Here is a 25,785-nt window from a genome sequence, read left to right as displayed (position 1 = left end):
GAGCCCAGCTGTTTGCTTTGTATGCGAATGCATTTGAGATGACACTATTGTAGTAGGGGTAGCATTGGGCGTACACGACACAGCTGTTTTGTTGGCAAAGTTACAAATTCACAAAGTAATAGGAAAATAAAGGACAAACAATTGCTAAATCTGTAATCCCGCCATGGCCACGAACTCCGAAGTGGCGTCGCCGCAGATGACGGAGCAGCTGGACAATGAGGAAGTGAGGGAAATACTGAAAAACACCACCGATCTGCGCCAGTACTCGCGACAGATTGAAAAGGAATTCAAAGAAGTGGAAAATAAATCCATCGAGGGTGGGTATTGGATTATAAGCCATATTTGCCACAAACTATAATTATGCCTTGCAACATTTAGATTACATTGCCGAGTCCCAGAACATTGCGAATCTGCACAATCAAATCAACGACTGCGACGATGTGCTGGAACGTATGGAGAACATGCTAATGAGCTTCCAGAGTGTGCTGAACAACATCAGCACAGAAATCACCCAGTTGCAACGTAAGTCCGTGTCGATGTCGCTGCAGCTGACCAACCGACAGTCGGTGAAGGCGCAGCTCTCGCAGTTCATTGAGGACATGGCCGTGTCCGAGGAGATGATAACCATCATTATGGAGACACCAGTCACGGAGCGTGATTTCAGCAGCCAACTGAATGTGCTCAACCACAAGCTGTCGCTGGTGAAGGAGCTGAGCTTCAAGGAGTCCAAGTCCACCAGCGACGTGAGCGATGTCCTGCACAAGTTGCGGCTCCGTGCCATGACAAAGATTCGCAGCTATTTGCTGGAGCAAATCTACAAGTTCCGCAAGCCCATGACCAACTATCAGATACCACAGAATGCCATGCTAAAGCACAAGTTCTTTTTCGAATTCATTCTGTCCAATGAGAGGCAAGTGGCCCAGGAGATATGCAGCGAGTACATCGACACCATGGGCAAGATTTACTATAGTTATTTTAAGGTATGTTTCATGACATTTGGGAGCATTCATTTACTTGTTCTAAGATCCCTTTCCTTGCAGAGTTACTCCACCCGTTTGACAAGTCTCAAATTCGAGGAATCCTGCACCAAGGATGATCTGATGGGCATTGAGGACAATGCCTCCAAAGGTTTGTTCTCCAAGACGACCAGTCTGAAGCACAAGAGCACCATCTTCACCATTGGCAAGCGCGGCGACATCCTCAACCAGCAGCTGGAGGCGCCCATCATAGTGCCGCATGCGCAGCTAAAGAATCGCGTGAGAATTGTAACTGCTTCAGGCTATTACTTTGAAGTTTAAGTGCATTTTTCTTTGCAGTACACAGCGGAGGCGCTGTTCCGCTCCGAACAATATGCGCTGGTGGATAATGCCTGTCGGGAGTACCTGTTTGTCACGGAATTCTTTATGGTGCGTGGCAGCCAGGCGCAGGATTTGTTCAATCAAATTATGGGCAAAACCTTAACGCTGATGATTGTAAGTAGAATCTGCCATGCAACCTAATGCAATTAATGCTTTTTGTTTTGGGAACTGTTTAGAAAACCCTGGAGACGGCCATACACGATTGCTATGATACCATAGCCATGTTCCTGTGCATCCATTTGATATTCCGCTATCAGCTGATGTGCCACAAGCGCTGTGTGCCGGCGCTCGATAAGTGAGTTTTTATCTTTTCTAGATACGGATTTAATCAGAGCTTGTTAACAGATATTGGGATTCGCTGCAATCGGTTATTTGGCCACGATTAGAGCATGTCTTTCGGCTAAACATACAGAGCATCCATGACTGTGATCCCACCAAATTCAACAAGGAACTAGGACCACACTATGTATGCCTTACGACTTATGACTGTGACTGTGCCTAACCCTCTCTTTGCCTTGCAGATAACCCGTCGCTATGCGGAGTTTAGTGCCGCCATTGTGGGCATCTCGGAGCATTTTCCCAACGAGCTGGTCAGCCGTCTGCTGTTGGAGCTGCAGAATGAGGTGGAGTGCTTCATTTTGCGCATGGCTGCCATATTTCCCACACGCAAGGATCAGCTCATTTATCTCATTAACAACTATGACCTGGTCCTGGGCGTGCTGATGGAACACACGCGCGACAACTCCAAGGAGGCGGAGGCCTTCCGCGAGCAACTGAACGCCCGCAGCAATGAGTATGTGGAGGAAATACTGGCACCACACTTCGGCGGCATTATACAGTTCGTCAAGGAGTGCGAACACTTCTTTGAGAAGGAGCAGATGGATGAGCTGCGTAAGCAGGAGCGCCGCAGCCTTGCTCTGGTGGCCAGCTTCTCGGCCAACTGGAAGAAGTCGCTGGAGGAGCTCAATCGCGAAGTACTTTTGTCATTCCCCTCGCTGCTGACAGGCTCACAGCTGCTGCAGCTGGCTCTGGCCAGTCTGGTGCAATACTATCATCGCTTCCACAAGCTGCTCACGCCCAATGCGCGCGCTCAGTTGACCAACATCCATGTGGTAATGGTGGAGATCAAAAAGTACAAGAGTAATTACTGAGGGAGAAGAGGGGAATCCTCCTTTAATCCGTGCTGAATAAAGTTATAAAGTATTTAAGTAAAAGCCACCCGCTAATCCTCATCTTCGAACATCATCTCGACGAGGTCCTTGTTGGAGCAGCGCTCGCCATCCAGGCGCTGTGGCTGCTTCCAGCGCAGCAGCGTGGGCAAGAAAATCAAATGTGTATTGGGATCCTTGCGGAAGGGACAGTTCAAATCCTTCCAGCTAAACGAAAGGGAAGACAAATTAGTTTATGGTTTACGCTGCATGGCGGCGATAAGGCGCCGATTGCCACTCATAGCAAGCGATCAGCGATAGCCGGGTAATTGCTTTTATCTTGAATGTTCTCGGCTATGTGTGTATTTCATCACATTATATACTTACTAGGCGCGCTCGCCCACATCCACATGCACAAAGTGCGAATTGTCGGGGGCCTTCTTCAGGGCATCGTGTATCACCGGCTCAGCTGCAATAAAAGTTGCGTCGTTTGGGAATGAATAAATTAATTGGTGGGTTAGTCGGCTTCGCGGTAAACCACAAAGGGGCTGGGCCATTGACTCACCCTTGACACAGTACGGGCACCAGCTTTCGCCGTTCTCATCCTTGCCGCCGCTGAACAACACATGAACCGCATTGTTGCCGGTCTCCAGCTCCTCCATCTTCTTGGCGAACTCCTCCCAGCCCTTTACGTTGTGTGTGACGACCATTATTTTACTTGTATTCGCTTTATTAACACCGACCGCGTATGTGCGTCTGATTAGGCGACCGAATAACTTTGTGAGCGACGTGATGGAGCACTTTTAACTGGCTTTCGGATTAAATTTGTTCTTGTTTTATTTGTTTTTGTTGTAAAGCGATAGTCCGATGACAGCTCTTAGAGATGTGGCTGCTATGTTTTCAATAGTTTTATAGCTTTTTTAAACACAGATACTGAAGGGTTTACTTTCTATAAAATTTATACTTTTATTTTAGAAGTTATATTATATATTTTATCAGAGTTTTCTAGCTGTAAATTCAATTTTAAAATGTCATAATACCCTTGGCTTTGCTATCGATGTATCGATACGAATATCAGCTGTTTTCAATTATTAATTCTTATAAAACTTCTTTTATTTACATTGATATTTGTTTGAAGTTTAAACAATGTCACGACTAGCTTTATTGCGCAATTTAGTCTTCCACAGACATAACCTACTGCCCAAGGCGGTGCCACGCCTGCAATGTGCTGCATCGCTGCACATGACCCGCTGCCTGCGACAGGAAGCGTCGCGCGGTTTGTAATTGATTGAATGCAGTTATATTTACAGTAATTAGTTCCTTATTCAGGCGGTGGTGGCGGCGCTCTACAGCAGTCAAAGGGTGGTGCCGATGTGTCCACGGATGTACGCCCCGTTGGCGAGAAGATCAAGGAAAACACCAAGACGGCCAGCTATACAGCGATCATACTGGCAGGTCTGGGTGTCACCGGCATCATGTTTTATGCCATTTGCCGCGAGCTCTTCTCCAGTGAAAGCTCCAACAACATCTATGCCGATGCCCTGAAACGTGTGGTTAATGATCCCCGGGTGCAGGATGCCTTAGGTGCACCCATCAAAGGCTTTGGCGAGACAACGCGTCGCGGACGTCGCCAGCATGTGGCGCACTCCTGCTACGAGCGCCATGGTAAGCCGCACATGAGGATGCAGTTTTATGTTCAAGGCGTCAGGAACAAGGCCACCGTGCAGCTGGAAGCCAGAAGGGTAGGAGGAATATATTTAGTAATAAAAATGATAATAATCCAATATTTTCCGCAGTCCTGTCCAAGTAAACTGAAGTATCGTTATTTGTTTGTGCAATTGGATCATTATCCCCGTACCACCATCGTGCTGGAAGATAATCGTGCCCTTGATGCCATCCCCGAGCCAGAGACTGCCCCTGCCACATCTTCATCGTTTGGAAGCCTGACCCTTTTGTCCAATAGTCAGGACAAATAGGGGATTCTTTATTATGTTCTGCACTGCACTTAAATTCTCTGTATAGTTGTATTTATTATTTGACTGACAATGAAAAATGCCATTGGAAAATCCCAGTTGTCGCGCAGCCCTCACTCGCCAATCGAGAAGTTGTCCATCTCCAGAATGGCGCCCGACTCGTGTCAGTAGAGCTTCTTCCACGGTATGATCTCCCAGGAGCGTATGATGTGGCGTCCAAAGAGAAAGTCCTTCAGCCTGTTCATGATGTAAAAGGAGATGCCAAAGAAGGAGGCAAAGTACAGCCAGAACTGTCCGAGGCGCTCCCAAATGCTCAGATGATAGCGCGCCGGAACCTGCAGCACATCCAGCTCCAGTTCGATGCTCAGGCCTGGGTCCACGCGTGGCGACGTTGGTCGGTAGTAGGTCTCCTGAATGGATAACTGGAAGTAGGCTGGATTGGCTTTGACCTGGGCCATCAGGGATTCCATTTTGTACTGCGACATGTCCACATGGCTGGCGTTCGTGTGCACCTCGACGGGGCGAAACTTGGTCTTGATGTTGCGCCCAGGAAAGGGGCAGGTGAACTCAATGTACTGCTTCAGCTGCAGCTCGCCCTTGAGTTGGATGCGACCGTTTCGAAAGCGCCCGGACACAGGCAACTGGAGCTGATGCGCCAGCACCGAGGGCGGTGACAGATCGCATTTGTGCTGCAGATGGGCGTCGAAGAAGAGCAGCAAATCAAAGTGCATCAGGCGTGCCGGAATATCCTGTAGTTCCAGCTGGAAGTGTGCCCGATCCGTGACCGTGTCATAATCCACATCCTCTGTCCAGTACTTGCTGGCGGCGCAGCTGTTGGTGTATTGCCTCATCTGAGTATTGAAGTAGCTGAAGCTGCTGCACGCGACCAACGATTCTGCCTCGCCATCCTCTCCTGGCTCCGTGCTGCCCACGAATATATACTGGTAGTTGTACACCACATTGGGCTGCTCGTACAGCACCCGTGACTCGGATATGCCCGAGTACGGGCTGAGTAGGGACACCAACAGAACGGGCAGCATCACGGACAGCGCCACGAAGGCCAGGACCAGCAGCGAGGCGAACGAGCACAGCGAATTTTTGTACACGATCGCCGTGTTGGTTGCATGTAGCGCAATGAATCGCATTTTGGATAGCAACTTTTCACCCAATCCGAATTTCTCTCACTTCACTTGCTGTCTGTGCACTTTGACACTTGTCAATCGGTTGGTTTGTTGTGTGAGTCGTTTTCTTGGTTTGCTGCTTGGCAACCAACGTGAACTGCTTGTCGTTGAAATTCAAACGGTGTGCCCTGCACTGCTTTTACTTACACGTCAGCCACACGAAGGTTACATACATCTTAGATAGACAAGGCGCCACCTGGATGTAGTTCAAGTAAAATCCGTTCTGTATGAAACATTTTACATGTAGTATAGTTCACTTTTACATGGTCTAAAAATAATTTACAATAAATTCAAATTGGAACACCTGTCTGAGACTGTGTTGAATGAGTAAAATATATAACTTGGAACCAAAATACCATCTAGTTTATGCAAAATATGTCCTCTAAACAATATTTGTCTTATTTCCATCTCCCACCTGCTGTTCTGGCATGCATTTGTTTTGTGTGTCGCTCAATTGATAACCACGGACAAGTATTTCCGCATTAGGAAACCTTTTTCTTTCGCTGCACAGAAGATGACTGCTGAATCGCTCTATTAGCCATGGTCACTCCAGACTTGCAGCCGCCTCCTGCCACCTCCAGAGCCCAGTTAAGGCTCAAGCTTATGCCTTGGCCCAGGGCACATCCGTTCCGTCTTTAAGCCGATGCTGAAAAAGTATTGATTGCACATAATTATAGGATTTCGATACGAGGCGAGCAGAGAGAGGGCCACGCCAGGCCGCCTTCGAGCTTCAGCTTTGCAAAAAGTGAAAAGTGAACCTGCAAAAGCGCAGGGAAGAGCTGGGGCAAAGAAGAGTAATAAATAAAGAACGGTCGCACTACTTGACCAACATTTGCTCATAATTAAGGCCGACAACTGGTTTCGAGCAATGCCTGCCATTCCCACCTTGGCGGGCTTTCGTGTGCAGCGCATAAAAATCGGAAGTTGCAGCTTTGCATTTAATGCGCTTACTTTAAAGAGTGTTGAAAGCGGAGCGCACTCAAAAAAGACTATATAAATAAATGGCGAGGAGCAAGAGGAGTGCTAAAGAGGAGAAGCCGAAAGGTTAAATATATTTTGAGAAAGTTAATGCAACATTTGGAGCGATTTTCCAAAGGGTGCAAAATATGTTTTAGAAGATATTTTGGGGGGGGAGAAAAGAATAAAGGAAATATGTGATTCTTGGTTCTAAAACTAGGATAAATAAATATAAAATGTGTGCCTGAAAATGAGTGAAACTCAATTGGGAAATGATGAGTAACCTTCATGCTGGTTTCGTGGTTTTAGAGGATGTTTATCCACTATATTGGGAGAGCAAAGCCGAGCTCCTAATGAAGACTTTCCCACCTACTTGTCAGCTTCGAAAGTTCTCAATGAAGTTGGTCGCAAGACCGAACAAAACTCTAAACATTTGATGGCTGTATTCACTTCACCTGCGGCAGCGTGACATGTCTGGATGGTTGGAAGTTTTTCTGATTTGTTCTTTGACTCTTGTTGTGACATGTGCTCTTCTGTGAATAATAAAAACGTGTGGGTAAAAATGATGGGCATGCCGTGTCACAACTAAGAAAGTGTACAAGAAGGCAGCCGAACGATGAATAAATAAAAATATATTCCGATTTGACAGCCACAGCTACAGCTCTTTGACAGTTGGACGGAGTGGGAGTGAAATTAGTTTGACTGATTCCGCATGGCAGACAGAGGCAGAGAGTCCGTTTCGAAGCATCCTGCCTTTGGCTTTAAGCAGCTTAAGAATAAAATCCGCGTAGCCAGAAAAGCTACACGAAAAAATCAATAATTTTCCTGCATTCTCTTTTTCCGCACGAACTTTTTTGGCGTCTCCCCCACATTGCCACGCCATTTTACAGAAAAATAAAAGGAAGACGCAAAGGAAAAAGAAAAAAAAAAAAAAGAGGAAAAGAGGAAAAGTCTGTACGTAGTAGCCAAGATGGCGGGCAGACAGACGGAGAGGATACACACGGACACACACACGGATGGGGATACGGCAGGAGTTGGCATTCAGCGCACGGCCCCAGGACAATGCCAGCTCTGGGCCCATATATCCTTTTTCAACGAAATTTCAGCTTTCACTCGTTTCGCGTACGTGACCGTGTTGCCACCAAGGAGCTGTTGAAGTGGCAAATTCGCACAGCGCCACCAAGAGCAGGAGCAGTAGGAGGAGCAGAAGGAGAAGGAGCAGAAGGTGGATGGAGGCTGGTGGCAGAGTAATGGCTCTTAGGGATGGAGAGGCGTGGGCTGGGTAGCCTGTGCGCCAGGTGGGGTGCGACGGTGGTGGCAAAAAAGTAGCAGTTTATTAGGCGCACCAAATTAACATAGGACTACTAATGACTGCCAAGGCAAACTAACTAAGCGGCAGAGAGCCCACGAACTGCCACAAAAGGTGGGCCAGATGGGCAAGAAGCTGTGAGTTCTGGGAGTTTGCCTAGCAAACGGGCAGAAGGCTGTCACTTGTGATGATTACTAAGAATGGTATGTGGCATCTTTCTTATGAAAATAATAAAAAGATAATGCTTAAACGCTTTGTTCCAAAACTAATCAAAAGCAGGACTCTTCGCGGGCCAAAGTCTTTCGGCTGCAACACTTTAGGTATATGGGAACTGCCTTCCCTAGAGCAGTTATTATCTGCCCAAACTTTTAAAAACTCCACCGATCGGCTAGCTATTGTATTTTTGCATACCCATACATAACTCACCAAAAACCCAACGAGCGTTCAACATTCCGAGCTGAGAAGTTGTTCACCGACAAATGATTACAACGCCTGCGCGGATTTACATTCTTTTGGGTGGGTGTTCCCCTCGGAGCCGGGCCAACCCCCTTTTGCTGTTGGATGCTGGAATAAAAAGGGGAAATGTAACCGCTTTCCCTTAAGCTTTTTTGTCTCTCCCTTAGCTCTGGGTATCCCAGAGGAAATCAAAGGGAAGCACACAACGCATGGAGTGGAGTCTGTTGAAGTTGCTATAATATTTATATAGAGTTCATGTCGCTGTCTGTATATGGAGAGAAATTCCCCTTATAACACTCAAGTGGAAATGTGTGGCACACTCGAATGTACATATGTACATGAATGGTGGCATGGGTGTAAAAGGATGGCAGACAGACAGACAGACAGTTGTTGGGGCTCCTTTCCTGTCCTTTCGTTTCCTTTCGTTTCGTTTCCTTTCCTTTCCTGAACTATATTTGACAATCAAGCCGCAAGCATATGTTACCCGATAATTTGCCGAAAGTTTTAATGAAAGACATGGGACTCATTTTTCCTCAGCTTTCTCCTTCTCATGCCTCCCCTCTGTGTTTCTGTGTGCGTGAGTTAATGCTCCTTTTTGTGTGTGTGTCGCCATTTTCTTGGTGTCTGTGTGGCAAAGCATATTTTGATGAGCTCGAGAAAAGTGACTGTCTTTTCCTTTTGTGTGGGTTGTTTTTGTGTGTGCAGAATTCTCATTTCATAAATGAAAATGGTAGCCGCAGGCAACTGTAATCACGCCATATCTGTTGAAGGTTTACAACTTAGTTACTCGAAAGGCTTTTTGGTTAACACAAAGTGTAAGGGGAATGACACAACAAACATTTTGATTTGTGGCTTTGACTATTAGAAATATTTGCTTTCTCCTTTGAAAACAGCAGCTATCCGAGACCATTAAGTAAATATCTTCATAGATTCTTGTTAATTTGAGTTTATTTAAAAGCCTGCTAAGATTACCGTAGATAGGGGACTTTAGCACAGAGCATCCTCATTTATTTATATTTTTTTTATTTATTTTACACATTCGCAAGTTTTCATCACCCGACTCCATGACACAAGCCCGCATCTCAGAGCTCTTTCTTAGCTTTGTTCAAGGTCGTTTCCTGTGCAAGTAACTAAATTTCCTTTAATACATTTTGTTCGAATTATTAAAGGAGCTGCCTGTGTGTTCACAGTCAACAAACATTTGCTTCGATTCATTGTCCAAATCTCGCAGCCATAATATCATCTGGCGTGGCTAATTTTCCAGTAATCTAGCTCTGCCGAGGTTCCTTCTAGAAATGAAAGCACTGTAAACCATGAAATTGAGCGAGTCAATGGAAAGATTGTGCGGTGTTGGCCGTCCAAATCCGAACTTTCAGCGACTGATTTCCTACATAGCGCCACCAAGCGATGAGGAGGAGCCAGTTGCCGGCAGCCAGGCCTCAACAACGATCGCCGTTTCCGTCCTCTGCCCGGTGAAGATTCAGCAGGAAAGCAAAATCAGTAGATTAAACAAGCCAGCGGAAAATAAGTCTTTGGAGACCTTTATCAGGGCCACCTTCGTGGATGTGGATGCCGCAACGGGTGGGCCCTGGTTGCGAGACAAGATCATCTATCGCTCATCTTCCCGAAAAGCAAGGCCGCACTTCTCGCTGAAGCGCCGCAAAAAGTTGACCAATTTGGTTGCTGCCCGCATGCGCTTGAAGGTTGCCCCCGAGGCTTTTAAGGAGCCGCTGGAGCGCATTGAGAGCGGGATGAAGGTGCTCTGGAAACGCGGACAGTCCACGAATAGCTGCACTGGACCAAAAGCTTGTCGAGTTCCGGCCATGGCCGATCGCCAGGTGCCGAACAGAACCCCCGAGATCGAAGGAAACGACACAGAGCTGATTGGCGATCATCAAACGAGGGAGTTTGCTATTTTTAAGTGAATGTGTGAGTTCTTAGTGAATTCATACTTGATCTGCCATCATCGCTACCATATTTGTTATATTTTTAATAAGTTCTTCCAAAGGGCTCATTTCTCTATTCTTGCAAGAATCAAATTAAGCAAATACATGGAGTACACCCACAAAATCCCCAGTGCATCCCTCAGTCACTTGCACTGACCAAAACTGGACACAGTCGTGGTGGCTGGAAGCTGCCGCCACCATCCATATTGCCGGCCCCTGGCAGCGGGGCGGCACTCTGTCATACAGAGTCCAGTTCCGGCGTCTCTTTTTTCCGTTGTGTCCACGTTGTTTGTAATAAGCGCACAACTTTGACAGTTTGTTATCCGCATTTGTTTCGTGGCTTGCAGTTTTCATTTTCATTTCTTTTTTTGTGCCGTTCTTTTTCATACCCAGCTTCTGCTCGTGTAATTTAGCTGGCATTTTTTTGTCCCCCGGCGTGCACCTGTTAAAGTTGGAAAAGTGACAGCTCCAAGAGGCAGGGAGGCAGAGAGACAGCGCCAGCGAGACTCTCTAAACGATTCTCACGGCAGGCATCGCCTGATAAGCGTTGCCCAGGAACGATCTAACAGTTTCTGACCCAGTTTAGCCCTTAAGAAACAGCCATTTAAACAGATGCCTGTCATTTTGTGGTTTTCCGTAAAACATTTGGGTTCCGCTTAGGTTTTTTTTGTGTGTTAACATTTGGTTCCGTTTAATTTTTTGTTTGCTTAATTGTATGTAATACTTTTCTCACCTCTATCCGGTTTGGGCTGCCCTTATGGCAGGCACAACTTTAATTGCTTCGTTTTTTTGTTGCTCGTTTACCGCATTTTGGGCTGTAATTATTAATTTACATTTTTTTTCGGGGCAGGATAAGGCATATTTGCGGTTAGGTGTGGGCAAAAAAAGGAGGTGTGCCAGCCGCAATTATGTTGCATTTATGGCCGAAATTATGAAATGGAATTAAATGCAATCGAAAAACATTCTTCCAGAGTAAATGGTTAACAAATGTGAAGAGAAGACTTTTAAAGCAAATCTTTATTCTCTCAAATTGTAAACACATTTCCCCAATTGGCAGACTAAGACATAAACATAAACACAAAGGTAAATCCTTTTCGGACTGCGTACAACGTTTATAATGGCTAAAATGTGCTTGGGATAGAGGCGGAAGATTCATTTGCGAGACGTGTTCCAGCACTCTTAATCGCCTTGAAAACAACACTAGAAACAATAACGAGAATAGTTGCAACAAGCGCAATGGAAAACTATGTTGTATGTCTATCCTTATGCCCGACGTGCTGCGACATTCATAGTCGGACCAACGAACAGCAATTAAAATGGATTAAAAAGGCAGCAAACTGATTTATGAGCCAAGGAAGCCAAGGACTGAGCCCTCGGCCACCACCACCACTACGAAGGGATGGTCCGAAAGCGGCTGCTGGTGGCTTTTGGCTTAGCCTCCGCCTCCGCCTCACTCGAAATTGAAATAATTGGGCAGTGAAGCAATTTAGAAGAATCACTTGCCATTTTCCAGTGCGTTCTCATTCGTTGCTTTGTCCCCAATGCTGTTCCGGCTTCAGATTGTTGTAGTTGCTCTAATTGAAAACATAAGAGGGAATTCGGGTTGGAGAAATGACTTCGGGGGTACCCTGTAGATCCTCAGCTGGGGAAGATATAAACAAGATTTGATCCAAGAGATTTGAAGACTAAAAAAAACTTGCAACTTTCTGTAGCTGTAATTTTTGCATTGCAGTGCGCTAATAAATAAATGTATGAGCCAGATTCCAGTTCCTGATTAAGTAAATTCTCTCTGCTTATTTTGCATCCCTGTTGAACACACGGTATCATTATGAGAAGGTCGAGGAATGCACACAAACCGATTGGCACAGCCGATTACGACACGAAAAAGAAAACTCTGCCACTGCTGTTTCTGCCCATTGCCACTGCCGATGCTATGGTTGTAGTTGCTGCTGCTGCTGCAATTTGGCGCATACCCGTAGATCTGGCCAAGAGGAGTCGTTCATGTATTTGGAATTTATAACCGCATATAGCGCACATAAATCCAGGAGCAGCCAACAGCAGCAGCAACAGCAGCAGCGGCAGCAGCAACGCCAACGACAAATCGAACTTTATGTGTTGCAATGGCAATGGTTGGCCATGGCCATATGCTGCCACGCCCCCAGACCCAGCACCAGCAGCAGCCCCAGACAATCACAAAACCCACACCCACATCCAAGCCCTGGCAGCATTTCGGTGGGACTGTCGCCAAAGCTATTGCCACTGTTAGAAATAGCTGCCAGAGATTCGAATTGGAATTGGGTGCACTGGGAGAAAAGTATGGCTGTCTTTCAAGGCTCTTAAGTAACGAATTCGTTGCTATTTGGAATCGATAATAAATTGGCAATATATTAATGGGTAAATGGCTATTTTTTCTTGAGTAGATCTAAGATCTAAGTTCTCTTCAAATAAGAATAAAACTTTCTTTTAAGTATTATTTTAGCTATGCCGAAAGAGTCTCTCTAATTCACTCTTCAAGAGTACAAAAAGTCCGTTTGACTTCCCGTGTTTATCCTCAAAAATCTAGTAAAAGTGCAGACACTCAATTTTATGAAAATAAAGTTTTATGAGAGAGCTGCTAGAATTTAACGTGGCTTCCTCTGATTAGCTTTTCATTTATAGTAATTTCGATTCGTTTTTTTCGGGTTCTGTGAACATACTCTTATATTCTGCTACATTTTCGCCCGGTGTGCGTCTGCATAAGCTGGAGGGGATGAGCTGGTGGAGATTGCTGTGTGTACAACGCTTATAATTGCTTGTTGTTGCTGTTGCTGTTGCCGTTGCCTCTGCTGCTGCTGCTGCTGGTGGAACGTTCGTTGAGCACGCATCTCTATTTGCCACACCAGGGCCTCCCACACTCGGTCTCGGCGTGTTGTAAAATGTAAAATTCCAAATAAATGGCCACGGGAGGCTCCCCCTGTCCCTGTCCCTGGTTCGGCCACTGAGCATGTCCCTGCTGCCACCGCTGGCATTGCTGCCACTTAAGCGCCTCGCTGCCGCCTCCGCCATGTGTGTTATGGCCTAAAGTAAATCTTCATTAGATTTGCCAGAGTGACCAAAGGCTGCAATGGCAAAACCCATAAAAAGCAGCGCAACTGGACATGAGTATTTATGGCCACTTTTGTTGTCATTTTAATTGATTTCAATTTTTGTGCATTGAGCAGCAGCAGTTCCTGTGAGATAAGGATGAGTTGCAAGACGATTCCCTCGGCTCTACCAAACAAATTGTTCAATTTTATATTGATTATTTTACGCTGCTTATTTATGAATCTCCAAAAGAATCGTAAACCTGGTTGACTTGTAAATATGCAGTCAAGAATCTTCCACTCAAATATACAATTATATAATACACAGATTGGCAATACACATCGCTCTCCAAGAGCCCCAAATTGAACCCCCTATTATTATTCCATTGAGTAACTATTTCTTTGGATGTCCTGAAACTTTCCTTCATTGCTTTCGCATCCCCAGTTAATTTATGCCCAGCCCAGCCCATCTGCGCTGCCCGAAAAGTTTCACTGAATTGAATTCAACTCAAATTAAATGGAATGTGACTCAAGTGACCGACGAGTTCAACGTTCAAACAGCTCCACAGTAAATGACAACAGCTGGTACGAGTCGGAGTCGAAAACGGAGTCTCTCCCTTTAAAGTCCTTCAGCCACTAACCGCTTTAGTCCACTCATTACCAATTGATGAAGCGCACACGATGGTGAAAATAAAATAAAATAACCGAAAACTTTATGAAATTTTGTGGTTGCTACCGTTTCTGAAAAATGTCTGCGGTCTGCTCGTCCCTTTATTTTGTGGGGTTTTTTTTGTTGGCCCATAAAAAGCCCAACCGCATTGGCTGGCCAACCCCTAATTGTTGTGGCAATATGTACCCGATGTAGCCTGTACATAATGTAAAATGTATGAGTACATAACAGTAAACTTGTGAAAGAGCAATAAAGATGATTAAAATGTAATTATCCTTAATATTCTGATGAGCGAAACAGAAGAACGAAGGCAACTTTCAGGCTGGTTAAATTTTAATTGATGAGCCACAGGGTTGAACTTTTTCAACTTTTTCCACAAGGGAGGATTGTCTCTCCGGGGCTACCAGGAGGTGTGCTTTGTTTTTGGCTTTTTTTGGGGTACCTGCAGCTGAGTGCAAATTAATTTGCTTGGAAAATTTGCCAACAACTTTGGCTCACTTCACTGTGAGAACCTTTTTCAATCATTTCAGCGGGTCCTGTCCCCTTTTAACGATGGGAAAATCTTGGAAAAATTCTATGCGGCTGATTAGGTTTATTTCACTTTACTTCTGCCCAAAAACTGTGGGCATGAAATTCGCACTTGTTACGCCAATTATTGATATTTGTCCTCTGGGGACTTGTCCGAGGAGAGGCCTTAGGGGGTTGCCCTGGGGTGAAGTTCAGGCTGCAGCTCAAGGGTGGAATCACATATAGGCATATAATAAATGTCTTGCGAGTGTGTGGCAAATTGATATGTACATCGGCATATCAATTGCATTTTGTTCTATGCGGTTTGGCGTGCTGCTGGTGTGGGTGGGAAATTCTTTTCCACTTTTGTGGCCCTGCGCCTGCAGGGGACGAGCTGTGTGATAAATGATGTCGATACATGTGAATCATCCTCGAGGGATATGCATAGGTGAAATGTATGCTTTCAGATACTTTTAACAAAACAAAAAGCCCAAACAACGGGTCCCTCTTCCAACCGAAAAATTCCATTCCATAAATGACTAAATTAAAAATATTTTCATGATTATTAAAAATGTTTTTGTTAAGCTGAAAAGCAGGCAGCTTGTTGCCATATCTCCGATCTACTCGATTAAACAGTTTTATGTCGAATGGCGATCATAAAGCCCAATCAATGAATTTATAATATCCATCATAAACGGCCCTAGAAGTGTGGAAAACATTAAGAGCAGCCCCAAGCAAGAAAACGAATAGTTATGACCACAAAAATATGTGATAAAATATGCACAAGAGAGAGAAAAAACAACAACATTAGAGGCGGAAAGTGTGAAGAAAAATATCAACTAGCTCAAAGACTCAAAGAAACCCATAAAAAAACCAAACGGCTTACAAATTTCGGAACCACTTCAAGAAGAATTCCCTTCCCTAGCATATAAAAAAAGCAACATGAATCCTTGGGCCAAGAGCCGAAATTAAAACGGCATTGTTGCGTGTGATCTCCGCCAACGAAAATGTTGTTATTTTTCGTTTTCTTTTTAATATGTGAGTGGAGAATGTTGCACCCGCTGGGTGACCCCGCAGGATGTATGTGTTGAAATGGCTGTAAAGCAATGAAAGTTATACGAGTGAAGGCCCAACATAACCGAAAAGTAATAATAGATACTCGTACGAGCAGAACGAACCTCCTCTCTCATTAGCATTTATAGCGCCAGCTCTGGATGGGGGAAGTATTTACGATTTGGAGGCTGTCAGAAATGTTTGGAAAATCAATTGGAGGCAGGCTTTTCTATCTTGTACCCATGTAATTTCACACTAATTGGAGGAATTGCTATTGTAGTCGAATCGCTCCCTAAGCTCTCCCGAATGATGGCTGGGACGTGCCCACGGCATTTCCCGATCAATATGCATAATCAGCGTAATCAGGTTTGGGGTACTGCCATTGCAGCGATGAGGTGTGCTGCCGTTATAACGGTGTTATGTCGTTAATGTGCAATTGCCATGTTGCCAATACAAAATCCGTGCACACGCACACACAGTAGCTGTGTGGAGCGTAGCAGTTGTGCCCCAAACGGAGGCTGTTAAATTGTTAATGGGGCAATTCCTTACGCAGAAGGTACAGTACGTGTCCGCCTAAGTAACAGTCGTGGAAGGGAACTACAGAATAGTTGGGTATTAGAACTGGCACATTGCTTATGGATAGCATATGCTTATGCTTACATATTGTGAGGTAGTTCTGCTTTTGGGAATATCTGGCAGCCTTAGGTAAAAATTATTTATCAAGTTACTTGTGTTGCAGAAGGTATTAACTATTTATAAGTAATGTTTTTGGTCCAGGCTATAACAGTATGAAAATATTCTAAATTTTAATCAGAAATTATGATATTTTTACAGATATTTTTAATAGTTCCATCAGACGGCCATCTGCAGAGATCGTTTAGGGTTTATCTGCTGTGTAATCATGGTATGTTGTTGGCAATCATCTCTGGCAGCCCACACCCACACACATAGCATCCGTCCCCCTTCCACACACTGCTTTGGCTGCTCGTCTCTGTTGCTGTCTTTGTTAGATCCAGCGACGACATGTTGAAATTCGCGCGCCAATTTAACACTTGTCATTCGTGAGCGCTCTCTTGTCCTCTCTCTGTGTGTGCCTCCCTCTCTTTCTTCTAGAAATATACAAAAAATGCGCAGCCGTATCATTTTCATTATAAATATAGCACTAGCGAGGGTTGCGTGAAGGGGTGGACGGGCAGGGGCGAGGGCTGGACCCAAGGGGATAAGCCACGAATTTATGACATTTTGATTTGCGTGAAATTTGCTTTTGGCACGCATGCGCCTGCCGGTCCACCGAAGTCCACTACCTCATCCACCTTTGTGTCACGTGCTGCCCAGGCTGAGGCCGAGGCTGCGCCTGCTGTCGTCGTCGTTATCCTGTTCGTTCTGTGTCACATTAAATGCGCTTAAAGCTCTAAACAAACCAGGCAGCGATTCCCATTTCCATTCCGATCCCAAGCAGAGTCGGAGCCCAGTTGCCGTCGTCTCTGGGGCCCACCTATGGGTGCGTGTGCTTGGCACATTTAGCGTCATCGTTGGAGGTGCCCCGAGAGCTGGGCTGCGTTTCTGTTTCATATTCGTATGGTGTTTTTTTTTTGTCCCCTTTGCTGCTTGCCAATTAAAGCGAAATATGCGCGCATGCGCAGCTCGCTCTGTGACCGCAGATCCCGAAGGTGCCATGGCATGGGACGACGAAGCCCTGTATGCAGCACACAATTTTTTGACATTTTTATGAGCAGGCAGCGCATATATCAAGTTGGAGCCAACACTGCAACGGAACGGACTCGGGAGTTGGGCATGGGAGTTGCAGATTCGGTTTGGGGGCCAAGCCAATATGAAAATTCCGCACATTTGGGTTTTTTTTGGTTTGGTGTTTCTTTGCTCTTTGAAAGGGTATTGCTAGTGGAGGAGTTCTTTGGATTTTCGACAGTAAAAATAACTGTTATTGGAAAAGGACCATTCTCTGTAATCGCAAAAGTCACAAACAAGATTTTCCGTAAGACACTAAAGTCTCAGGGTTAACTTGTGTATTTTAATGATTTAATGAAACAAGAAAATAAAGAGAAAAAAATAGTTTGACCCTAGTTTTCACCACTTCAACAACTTCAGAGTATCTTCAGCTGCGACTTTTCAAACCCAAGCTCTGTGTATTTTTTGTTCATTTTTTGAATGCGGCGCCCACGTTGAGGTTAAAGAGGCGAGAGAGGCACATGTGAGCATTGCCCGGGGGCGCCAGTTTAGTCGGTTTCGCGCCTGCGCAGACACACACCGCTTTACACTCGGAATCTTCCTGCCAAGAGGACATATATCGTGCGAATATTATTTATATATCTTCCTACCACAAGACACAAATGCAACGCAAATATTTATCACCATTTTTTCTGGTGTGTGAGTAGTGCACTCTACAACTGACCAGAAGACCAGGAAAAGGAGCGGAAGAAGAGGGAACTCACAGTGAAATAAAGCATTCGGAGGTGCTCTGCTCAGTCGTACCCCATACCCTCCATAACCAGGTCGAAACAAATTGAACTGTAGGTGGTTCCTGACCACTGGCCTCTGCTGTGTTGGCCCTTGTCATCTCCCGTTGTTATTTGCCTCATAAATTTGCTTACAGATTTTTACGCGTTTTTTTTGTATTTGTATAACCAACTTCTTCTGCTTCTTGGGGGGATAGCTGGGCGGAGAGCTCGTAGAGTTGGTAGGGGTTGGGCGGGGAAGCAAATTTCCGGGCACTGAATTATTGAACATGGCTGGGATTTATGACCCAGAGAATTGTGGAACCACTGCGGTGGTGGTCATTGGTGGCAGGCAGCCCCTAACCTGATTGGCTGCAATTTATTTGTTCTCGGTTATGGCCATGTCAAAATATGTGTGATATGCAAAATAATGAGTTGTTGTGGTTTGCCTGTATACCCCGGCTGCACATATTACTCTTTTATTCATACACTCGAACAAAATTCGAAGCATTTCAGGCAGATATTAACTGGGCAACCTTTGCATCATTAACTTGATATCAAAATCGTTTAATTGAAAATATGTACTTATTTTTTTTAAATATATAAATATGTGTACAGTGTGCAGATATTATCTATTTCAAGAAATCGCATTTCGAGACACAAAATAATTAGGGCTGGACTTTCTGTTGGAGGCATTTGCATTATCCAAAATGTTTCTCAAACAATTTATTTTTTCCCGGTGTACTCTCTGTCGATAATGTTTTTTTTTTGGCCTCTGTTTGTTGGCAAAAACAAATTTGATTACATTCTTTTTTTATTCCTGGTTGAGGTTGAAAAAGTGTATATAATAATTTTGGGATTGCTGGTGGTGTGTGATTTGTCATGGCATAAATACGAGTATGCTGCTAAAGTTATGGTTACAAATATATTTTGTGGATGGTTTTTACATTCGTTTTTTGCATAATATCATCATTTGTTAACCTCTATTACTTGTAGGTACATACATACATACATACATATATCTGATTTATATAGTATTAAAAATCACATACTAATTACTTTCTTATGAACAGCTAAATTAACCAATATTTAGTTTCGTTTTTTGTTCAAGTAATGAAGCAACAAACCTTTAAAATTCGTAAATAAAGCCCAGATAAAATTCGTTCTATTAAGCACAATCAAACATTAAAAACAAATCTCTTCTCAACACGTTCCTTCCACTTTCATCCCCTTTAACCCCAAAATCCCATCCAATTCATCAATCACACTCTCTGAAAGTGATTCCATTTCTGACACACATATTTCATGTTTCAACTTAACCTCAATTGGCCCAAAACATAACCTCAATTTCCTATATAAAGAAGCAAAGCTTGCGTGCCTTGACAAACACACACACTCCCATACAACACGAGATACCAATCAACAACATGAAACAACAACAAAAAGCAACCAAAAATGTTTATTAAAAAATTACTATACATTCCCGAGGCCCGGTTTGGCATGGCTCTGGCTCTGGCTCTGGGTCTTGGTCTGATGATGATCTGAGCAGCTATCCGATGCGATCCGATCCGATCCAATGCGATGTCGATCCCTCAGAAAGTCAGAGAACTGAGCTGGACCAAGTGCACATTAAATTGTGATGCATCAATAAAATTTGCCTGCAGCCAGTTCCCAAAGCCATGCTACGAAAGTGTTAACTTCGAAATATGTTGCCGCTCTATAATTATGGATGGTTTTTCGGTATAATTGCAGCCAGGTATCGTTCGGGTTCGGGTTCGGGTTTGACTTTGGGCTTTTGTTGTTGTTGTCTTTGGGTCCAGTCTGGGACGAGTGCTTCAATCAGAGCCACTGACGGATTGCAGTCGCAGTGGCTGCTGTTGATAGCCGAGACAGAGGGAGACACAGACCCATGATCCGGGTCTGGTATCTGTATCTGCACGGCAGCCGCTTGAAGTAGCGCAAATTCATTTATCTAAAAAACAAGAAAAGAACACCGCAACAGACACGCCAACCAATTCTAAGGTGTTGGCCGTTGCTTGAGGGCACAGAAACACACAAAAAATATACAAAAACGAGGAGGGAAAAGTAATTCCGGTAATTTTCGAAAACCCCCAAAACAGATCACAACAGTTTCGAAACGAAACGAACCGAGCCGAACTGAGGAGCGAACGAGACGCTTATGAATCATAATCACAATTTCTTTTGGGTCTTCCTTGCCCCATCTCAGCGTCTCTGTCTCTCGCTGGGGTCTGTGTGATGATGATCAATGATCTGCAAAGTGTTTCTTTCCCTTCCAGTTGAAGTTTATGACGCTGTCTCAGTCTCAGTCTCTGGTTCTGGTTCGGGTTGGAAGCAGCCAGGGGCTAAACGTGCGCTCGCTTTAATTTTCAATATGTCTGGACCAGGGACTGATGACGGGTCCAGGCAACTGCCGACTGGGTCAATGCTGATGGCTTTTCGTTTTTATGGCAGACATATAGGCACCTTACAGCTAATTTATATAAAAAAAAAGAGCCAGGAATTCGTGAGTTGCTCTTTTGAGAAGATCTTCGAGGAATATGCGTGTCGCAAAATAATTTAAAGGCGGGCGCGAAGGTTAGAATTTTATTTGCAAAATGAATATTTACGAAATTTGAAGAGTATTTTTTATACCCGCTACTAGAAGAGTAAATAGGGTATATTGTATTTGTGCACAAAGTGGATGTGCATATGTAACGCATAGAACGCTTCTCGTTTTAACTACCTTTACAATTTCCACATTTATCTAAGCATTTCCCGATCGAGATCAAGTGACAGAAAACTATTCCGGGACACTTTCTTTAATTTGAATTCAAGCCAGCACTCCAGCAGCGCATCTTCTTCATCTCCCCCCCTTTTGACTGACAATTAGTCAAATGCAAAGGGAGCGAACATTTTAGATCTGTAGGTTTCAAAGCGAATGGAGAATGTACCAAAAATGTGAAATCACCCTACACTGATTTAGTCGGCTTGCACGGAATTCCAGAGACGAACAGTCAAAGTGCTCGAAATAATAAATGTGCATGTGCGATTTGCAAGTAGGAGAGCGAGTCATAAGCCACCAACACCAAGAATCCAATTGTCTTTCCTATTCACGCATAAAAGAAAAGAAGAACGAGAGAGCCCAGTCTTGTGTTGTTTTTACAGTTACTTTGCTCTCTCACTCTCAAACGAAAGCCAGATAAAACCAAAAAAAAGCAACGGCGTATTATGATGGTTTCTGGATAATAAATATGACTTTTATTTTCCTTTACAATTTCCGAACTTTTCTAAGCATTTTCCGATCGAGATCAAGTGAAGGAAATCTTTTCCGAGACGATTTATTTCATTTTGATTCAAGCCAGCACTCCAGCAGCGCATCTTCTTCTTCTCTCCCCTCTTTACTGACAATTACAAAGTCAAATGCAAAGAGAGTTCCAAAACCAAGAATCCAATTGTCTTTCCTATTCAATCATGCAAAGCATGAGTTTCGCTTTGTTTCGCAGTTACTTTGCTCTCTCGCTCTCGCAAGAAAACCAGAGAGAACCATAAAGAAAAAGAAACCATCAAGAAAAAACGGCACATATTGATAGTTTATTTAAAATAAATCATAAATTTAGCTCCCTTTATATTTTCCAATCGTCTTTCCGATTGGATTCATGCCAGCACTCCAGCAGCTCAACATTTTGTTATTCTTTCTCCCTTTGACTTCCTCATTAGCTAAATGTAAAGAGAGCGAACATTCCAGATCTCTGCAGCGCAAATCCCATATATGTATGTATGTATGTATGTATGTACATATGTGTATTAGATTTGAGTAGGGGAGCGCGGCCTAAGCCACCAACACCTACGCAGTTGACCTCTTTTGCAGCTTACGCTTCCCCATTCTATTAGTCAAAAATCTGTCAGCGCGTTCGGTCCGGTACGCATTTGGTCCGCGAAAAATCGGAAAAATCGGGTAAAATACGGGAAAATTCGGGAAACCAAACGGGAAAAAGTATCGTGCAGCTGTGGAGTAATGTGCAATGCACAACAACAAGTGTGTGTTAGTGAAATTTAGTGAAATCAATCAAAAATCAAGATCATTTGCGGAGGAGCACAGCAGCGAGGCTAGAAGCAGATCGTCGATGGAAGTATGCGGCAATATGTGAAAGTGAAGTGTGTGTTAGTGAAGTGAAATAAAAAGTGGTGCAATGGTTGAACATTTTGTGGACAAGAAATGCGAGATCATATGCGAAATATACGACAATATGTGAATGTGAAGTGTGTGTTAGTGAAGTGCAGTGAAATATGGTGAAATGGTTGAACATTTTGTGGACAAAAAATGCGAGATCAATTGTGAAATATGTGAAAGTGAAGTGTGTGTTAGTGAAATATGGTGAAAGGTTGAGCATTTAATGGGCAAAAAATGCGAGATCAATTGCGGAGGAGCACAACAAGGCTAAAAGCAGATCGGCGTTGGAAATATGCGGCAATATGTGAATGTGAAGTGTTAAAAGTGTTTTTTTTTTTTCATACAAATGTATGTACATACGTACATAGAGCTAAAATGTTCTAAATTTGCACCAAGGGCTTGCAATGTGTGTGTGTGAAAATGTGCCAAAAAAGGCGCGAAGTTGTCCCCTCCCTTTACCATGCAATCATATAAAAGCGCAAGAAAAAAGAAGAGGCGCAAGAAAAAAGAAGAGGCGCAAAAAGCAAGAGCGAGTGTCAGCGCTCTCATTTCAAGCGTCTCCTAATAGGGTGAGGCAACGCAATTCGTGGTAGTCTGACTCTCTCTCGTTGAGTGTGTGCGTACGAACGTCCGTCCCAATGCCTCACCCTAAATTAATGTGCCCAAAATCTGTGCTCTTATTAGAATCTCTCGCTCGATCCCGTTACAATTATTTCGTTTCGTTCGTTTCGTCGTATCGTCGCGCGGGTTACGTATGTATGCATGTGTGTGAAGAGGACAATAAGTGCTTCACGACACATGCGAAAAGAAGAAGCGCAATGAGGAAAAGAAGAATGTAAAAGGCAAGTGAAAATTGATTATTTATGTTTGCTTTACAGTTTATACTTTTTTTTCGCAAATGCTCGTATATATTTCTCAGTGACGATCATTTTTTTTTCCTTTAGTTATTTTGTTTTTGTTTATTACCGTACCCTATGGCTTTACACTGTCCAAATTAAGCAAAAACAATTCTCCTTACACTTGCACATATCGGTAATGTGGGTGCGCGCAAAGGCAGTTTTTAATAAACGTGATTAAATTGGCTTTCACCCTCCCATTCCCTGGCTCTCTTTGCATAATTTTTATACCCGGTACTCGAAGAGTAAATAGGGAATATTGTATTTGTGCACAAAGTGGATATAAGTATATATATTCTTGATCAGCATCAATAACCGAGTCGATTGAGCCATGTCTGTCTGTCCGTAGGATCATTATTATAGCCAGAATAAAGAAATTAATTTGCAGTGGCTAAACCCACCCCGTGGGTGAAGAAATTGTAAAATTTGACATAAACCGCTAAGGTACAGATGTAGTACTGAGTACCGGGTATAAAAGTGAAAATATTTCGCACTTGAGTTCATGATGTATGTATGTAGATGCACCATACAGAAAGCTGTTCAGGCACTGGTGCTGCTACCAAGTTAGTGGCATTAACTACACGCATTCCTGCAACCATTTACGCAATCATTAAGCACGAAGCTAATTTGTGTGCCACAGATTCAGGAGATGTGCTGGCATGTTGCACGTGTTTGGACAGTCTGAAAAGACAGGGACTGGGACTCTGACAGGCTGTCGACTGGCGACTGGGAAGTGCGGCATAAACCCCTTGAATTATGCACAATTATCAGTGCCAGAAAGTAGGTGTGATGAACGCCGTCTCCCTTTTATTTTTCTGGTTCTGGTCTGTCTGGCAGTGAGCAATAAAATAGCAAAAATAATTGAAATGTAATTTCGTAAATTTGTGCTGAAGCCCCACCGATTGAACCATCTCCATCACTCCGACGGCGTGCCACTAATTGGAGCTGCCTCAAAACTCAAAGCCAGACACACTCTCCAGGCTAATCAAAATTCCATAAATTTGAACATTTAACGCTGCATTTTTTTTTTGGTTGCCCAGCCAAGGCCATGTCGAATGCAGCTGCCTCTGTTCGTAGCATTTGCCAGCTCGTGTTTTGGCCACAACACACAAATCTATACAAAAAACATCTTAGAGAGTCTTGAAGATGTTTCAGATTGTGCGTGGCAAAATACGCGTGAAATCGTAATTGCCAGCATTGAAAATTGTTGTGCAATTATCTTGATTAGTGACGTGAAGAAAATTATGTTTTACAACCATACCGATAATGTGTTGAAACGGTTGGATTTAGTGAGCAATTCGTGTCAAATGACCAGTAAACAAAAGGTCAAATGGTAGTTGGACTTTGTGTATTTTACCTTATTAAATTAACATTGAAATTCATTCATAAAATACCAATCATTGACATTCAATCTCTCCTATAACTCCCTATAATTCTGCCTCATTTATTGCCTTATCTTTTTATCTATTTAACATTTCATTGCCATCATCTTTCAATCACATTCGCATAGAATTAATTTGTGTGTCTCCTTTCTTTGACAGATCATAACATTGAATGTGTTTGATGGTTCTGCTGAACCAGTTTAATCTAAATTCCAGTTTTTCAGATTACTTAATTATATATGTAGAACTTGGCTAATTTATGTGCGTCTCAATTGGCAATCTTTCCGCATATCAAATGCCACAAAAGACATGTGTTTAGCGCAGAAATGGATCGAACAAAGGCAATAAATTTCAAAAGACCCAACCGAAACTCATTTTGCATACATGCCAATCAACGCGTTTCGCATTTAATCAATGAAATCAGAAAATCAAAATGTTGCACTTATTGAAAAATATAATAATAATCATACAAACATAAATCGAAGGGTCTGTCGGATTTGATTTGGCAAGCAACGCCTCAGACACACAACAATCCCTTTCACACAAATTAATGAATAAAATAATGGAAAAAAGACAATCCAGAAATCTGGGGAGAGAGGGAGACAAAAACTGATACAATATCCATAACTTTGTCACTTTACGAGCAATTAATTTATGCGTTGACAATTCTAATGACTCTTGATATATTCTCTTCATCTCTGTCGATGTCGATGCTGTTCCGATCAGCGCGATAATATGCATGGGTTTTGGGGAGCGTGTGTTGCCTGGATTTTGTTTGTATTGGGAATGTGGATCCGATTCCGAACAAAGCGATAATCAAGCTGAAAATAATCATATAATATTAATAATCATAAAACGTATTGAAATGAACGCTAACTAGTTGATTTGATTAAAGGCCGATGTGGATGCTCAACGTATGCCCTCGTAGTCCGCTTCCCCGTGTTTGATCGTAATTTGATATTGTGTTAAAGTATCGCTGCTCGATCTCCACGATTGTCTGCGTTGGTGTCTGAGTCGATGGCTCGGATAACACTTTGGTTTTCTGCCCTGGAAACTGGTTTCGGGATTGAAGTGATTTTTGAATTACACTTTCGATAAGAAATCGGAGTACGTGAAAGCTTTTTTTGTGGTTTTGAAAGATGATCATTGGAATGTAGATTGATGTACTTTTTGGATTAATTTTAAATTAGATAATTAATCTCCTTGATATTTATTTAGGCTAAGATTTTATTCTTTCAGGTGATAAAAACGCATAAAAACTCA

At 43.5% G+C, this 25,785-nt stretch overlaps 4 protein-coding genes across 4 annotated transcripts; 2 read left to right on the top strand and 2 right to left on the bottom strand.

The window, feature by feature from the left end:
- The first annotated feature begins 74 nt into the window (after positions 1-74).
- On the top strand, positions 75-2,544 carry LOC117900099 (vacuolar protein sorting-associated protein 52 homolog). The gene is made up of 7 exons (XM_034810319.1): positions 75-317; positions 379-980; positions 1,041-1,256; positions 1,317-1,472; positions 1,535-1,653; positions 1,704-1,824; positions 1,880-2,544. The coding sequence occupies exons 1-7, from the start codon at positions 164-166 to the stop codon at positions 2,507-2,509; spliced, it is 1,998 nt and encodes a 665-aa protein (XP_034666210.1). The 5' UTR covers positions 75-163; the 3' UTR covers positions 2,510-2,544.
- LOC117900114 (thioredoxin domain-containing protein 17) lies at positions 2,503-3,374 on the bottom strand. Its single transcript, XM_034810339.1, has 3 exons — positions 3,072-3,374; positions 2,894-2,975; positions 2,503-2,734 (listed from the first exon to the last, which is right to left on the bottom strand). Exons 1-3 carry the CDS (start codon positions 3,214-3,216, stop codon positions 2,581-2,583), a joined length of 381 nt encoding a protein of 126 aa, XP_034666230.1. The 5' UTR covers positions 3,217-3,374; the 3' UTR covers positions 2,503-2,580.
- Positions 3,375-3,576: 202 nt separating this feature from the next.
- On the top strand, positions 3,577-4,577 carry LOC117900112 (mitochondrial import inner membrane translocase subunit Tim21). The gene is made up of 3 exons (XM_034810336.1): positions 3,577-3,782; positions 3,836-4,248; positions 4,303-4,577. Exons 1-3 carry the CDS (start codon positions 3,653-3,655, stop codon positions 4,480-4,482), a joined length of 723 nt encoding a protein of 240 aa, XP_034666227.1. The 5' UTR covers positions 3,577-3,652; the 3' UTR covers positions 4,483-4,577.
- On the bottom strand, positions 4,511-5,728 carry LOC117900107. The gene has a single exon (XM_034810330.1). The coding sequence runs from the start codon at positions 5,622-5,624 to the stop codon at positions 4,644-4,646; it is 981 nt and encodes a 326-aa protein (XP_034666221.1). The 5' UTR covers positions 5,625-5,728; the 3' UTR covers positions 4,511-4,643.
- Between the last annotated feature and the right edge of the window lie 20,057 nt (positions 5,729-25,785).

This window comes from Drosophila subobscura, chromosome U, assembly GCF_008121235.1.
Source record: "Drosophila subobscura isolate 14011-0131.10 chromosome U, UCBerk_Dsub_1.0, whole genome shotgun sequence".
Taxonomy (NCBI): Eukaryota; Metazoa; Arthropoda; class Insecta; order Diptera; family Drosophilidae; genus Drosophila; species Drosophila subobscura.
Note: the sequence above shows the minus strand (reverse complement) of the source record. Positions and strands in the feature narration are given on the sequence as shown.